The 3,789-nt window shown below is 42.0% G+C and overlaps 1 protein-coding gene across 1 annotated transcript in view; it reads left to right on the top strand.

Moving 5' to 3' along the window:
• Window positions 1-3,016, top strand: part of LOC113780547 — an 18,060-nt gene extending 15,044 nt beyond the window's left edge. Inside the window, exon 2 of the mRNA XM_027326345.1 lies at window positions 74-3,016. Coding sequence (XP_027182146.1) covers window positions 74-3,016 — 2,943 coding nt within the window. The remainder of the gene's footprint in view (window positions 1-73) is intronic.
• The last annotated feature ends 773 nt before the right edge of the window (window positions 3,017-3,789 follow it).

Here is a 3,789-nt window from a genome sequence, read left to right as displayed (position 1 = left end):
ACTCAAAACCAACATTATCATTGTTTCTCATTACCCAATTTGGCTTTCAAATCCTGTCCCTGTTCCAAAAAAGAGTGGAGAGGTAAGAGTTTGTATTGATTATAGAGACCTTAATAAAGCCAGTCCTAAAGATGATTTCCCTCTACCAAACATTCACATTCTCTTAGACAATACTGCCGGACATGAGATTGAAACCTTTTGCGATTGTTTTGCTGGCTACCACCAAATTTTAATGGCAGAGGAGGATAGGGAGAAAACGGCTTTCATTACCCCTTGGGGTACCTTTTGCTACCGAGTCATGCCTTTCGGTTTAAAGAATGCTGGAGCAACATATCAGAGGACCATGACAACCCTATTTCATGATATGATCCACCGGGAGATGGAGGTCTACGTGGATGATATTATAATCAAGTCTAAAAGGGCAGAGGACCACTTGGTTGATCTGAAGAAATTATTCGAGAGGTTACGGAAGTACAATTTGAAGCTAAATCCTGCAAAATGCGCCTTTGGAGCACCTGCGGGTAAGCTGTTGGGATTCATTGTTAGCAAGAAGGGCATAGAAATAGATCCGGCAAAAATCAAAGCAATTCGAGATATGCCAGTGCCGAAAACTCAGAAGGACGTGAAAAGCTTCTTAGGGAAGATCAATTTCATTGGGAGGTTCATCGGCCAGCTAACTGCCACATGCGAGCCGTTGTTCAAATTATTGAGAAAGAATGTGCCGTTGTATTGGAATGAGGAGTGTCAACAGGCTTTCGACAAGATTAAAGATTATTTGTTGCATCCACCAGTTTTAGTGCCGCCCAAACCGGGCCGACCTTTGATTATGTATTTATCTGTACTCGATGGAGCAGTAGGGTGTGTTCTAGGTCAGCACGATGAATCCGGAAGGAAAGAACAAGCCATTTACTATCTAAGCAAAAAGTTCACGCAGTACGAGGCTAATTATTCATTCGTTGAGAAAAGCTGCTGTGCATTGGCCTGGGCAGCCCAGAAGTTGAGACACTATTTGTTGAGTCATACCACGTATCTTATTTCCCGGTCTGATCCTTTGAAGTATCTTTTGGAGAAGCCGATGCTGACTGGGCGTTTGGCGAAATGGCAAATAATTCTATCAGAGTTCGACATTGTTTTCACTTCACGAAAGGCGGTCAAGGGGCAAGCTATAGCTGATCATTTGGCGGAAAATCCAAGGGATGATGATTATCAACCACTCCGTACTTATTTCCCCGACGAGAGGGTCCTATTTGTAAGCGCTGCAGATGATATAAGTGAACAAAGTCCTGAATGGAGGCTTTTCTTCGATGGAGCTTCGAATTCCCTCGGAGTTGGAATTGGAGCTGTTTTGGTGTCACCCGAAGGGAAGCACTACCCTGCCGCTGCCAAATTGCAATTCGCTTGCACGAATAACATGGCTGAATATGAAGCTTGCATTTTTGGTCTCAAAATGGCTTTGGAAATGGAAATCAAGGAGTTGATAGCTTTTAGTGATTCAGATTTGCTCGTGAACCAAACTTTGAAGCAATGGATAACCAAAGATTCAAAAATTCTACCCTACCATTGTAGTCTGCTTACTCTGGCCAAGCAATTTCAAAATTTGGAATTCAGACATCTCCCTCGAGCCCGAAACGCATTTGCCGATGCTTTGGCCACTTTAGCTTCCATGATCCAGTATCCAGATGAATTAAAGATCGAACCAATCCAAGTTCAACTTCAAGACAAGCCTGCCCACTGCTGGGTTGCAAATGAGTCTTTTGACAATGTTCCTTGGTATAGTGATCTTAAGGAGTTTCTTAAAACTGGGTCTTACCCTCTGCATGCTGGTACAAAAGACAAGAATTTTCTGCGTAGAATGGCTTCCAAATTTTTCTTAAATGGAGAAGTGTTATACAAAAGAACCTCGGATTTGAACCTTTTAAGGTGCATTGATGAGGATGAGGCTCAATATATGATGAAAGAAGTGCATAGTGGCGTTTGTGGACCTCACATGAATGGCCATTTGCTAGCAAAGAAAATCATGAGAACCGGATACTTCTGGCTTACTATGGAGCATGATTGTATAGACTTTGTCCGGAGATGTATAAAATGCCAAATGCACGGTGACATTATACGCGCTCCACCCACTGAGTTGCATAGCATGACCGCCCCGTGGCCTTGTTCAATGTGGGGTATGGACATGATTGGTACAATCGATCCTCCTGCTTCAAATGGACATCGATTTATATTGGTGGCAATTGAGTACTTTACCAAATGGGTTGAAGCAGAGTCATTCAAACATGTCACGAAGAAGGTAGTAGCCAATTTCTTGAGAGATCACATCGTCTGTCGCTTTGGGGTACCCGAAACGCTTATCACAGACAATGCCAAGAATCTGAACAATGACATGGTAGATGGACTATGCGAGCAGTTCAAAATCAAACACCGCAATTCTGCCATTTATAGGCCTCAGATGAATGGAGCTGTAGAAGCCGCAAATAAGAATTTGAAGAAGATTATCCGCAAAATGACAGAAAAGCATCGCGATTGGCATGAAAAGTTGCCTTATGCACTCATGGCGTACCGGACTTCTATTCGGACATCGACTGGGGCAACGCCATATTTACTTATGTATGGGATGGAAGCTGTATTACCAGTTGAGGTTGAAATTCCGTCACTACGAATCCTTATGGAAGCTAAATTGGAGGAGGCCGATTGGATCAAGCAGCGCCATGAGCAATTGACCTTGATAGATGAGAAGCGATTCAATGCTATCTGTCATGGGCAATGCTATCAAAAACGTGTGGCCCGAGCTTACAACAAAAAAGTTCATCGGCGGGCATTTGAAGAAGGTGATAAGGTACTGAAGCGAATTTTGTCAATGCAAGATGAAGCTAAAGGCAAGTTCGCTCCAAATTGGCAAGGGCCGTTCATTGTCCAAAAGGTATTACCTGGCGGAGCCCTTATTTTAGCAGAAATGGATGGACGAGCATTCCCTCAACCCATCAACTCAGATATGTGCAAAAAGTTTTTCATTTGATAATGCAAATTTTCTTCAGAAATTCATGCAAATGGCGAAATGCAAGTCAGGCCATCTTCCTTTACACTAAAAACATTTTATCTCTACTTGTCCCCTTTGAGCCATCAGAATTGACAAATTTCGCTTGATAACCCCTGAGAATTGCAAACCCCACACTGGGGCAAAATTTTAATTTTTGAAAGAGAGATGAGCAAAAGAAAGGGAAAAGAACTCCACACTGGGGCAAATTTAGTTTTCAAAGAAAAATTGCAAAAGCAAGGAAAATGCAATGAAGAAAATGCAAAGAGTGAAAATCCGATCAAACTGGGGCAAATTTTTCCCCGGTTTCGTTCAAAATCGGAAATGATTTCAGAATTGGGCAATCTCAGTTTATTTTACCCCTGGCATCGATTTTGCTTTCAAGCCTTAACCTTTCTGGAAAAACACCCCACCGGACCTCATTACAAAGCCCAAAGTCCTGGCTTCCGTTATTTGTTGCATTTCTATCAGCAAAATTTGATAATCAACTGGCAGGTGATGTCCGTAATGTCTTCGCCTAATCTTATAAGGGAAGTACATTTTACTGATGCCAGAAATCTTCAATTCATATTTCTGAGCCGATAATGGTCGAGATATTTCATGGTTCTCTAGGTGAAAACCCGAAAGGGCGCCTCAAAAAAAAAAAAAAAAAAAAAAAAAAAAAAGAGGAAAAGAAAAAGAAAAAGAAAAAGAAAAATAATAACAAAAAGGGTGGGGGCAACCTTGGTGAAAACCCGAAAGGGCGCCAAGGTAGG

The sequence above is a fragment of the Coffea eugenioides genome, chromosome 8 (genome assembly GCF_003713205.1).
Source record: "Coffea eugenioides isolate CCC68of chromosome 8, Ceug_1.0, whole genome shotgun sequence".
NCBI classification, from domain to species: domain Eukaryota; kingdom Viridiplantae; phylum Streptophyta; class Magnoliopsida; order Gentianales; family Rubiaceae; genus Coffea; species Coffea eugenioides.
Note: the sequence above shows the minus strand (reverse complement) of the source record. Positions and strands in the feature narration are given on the sequence as shown.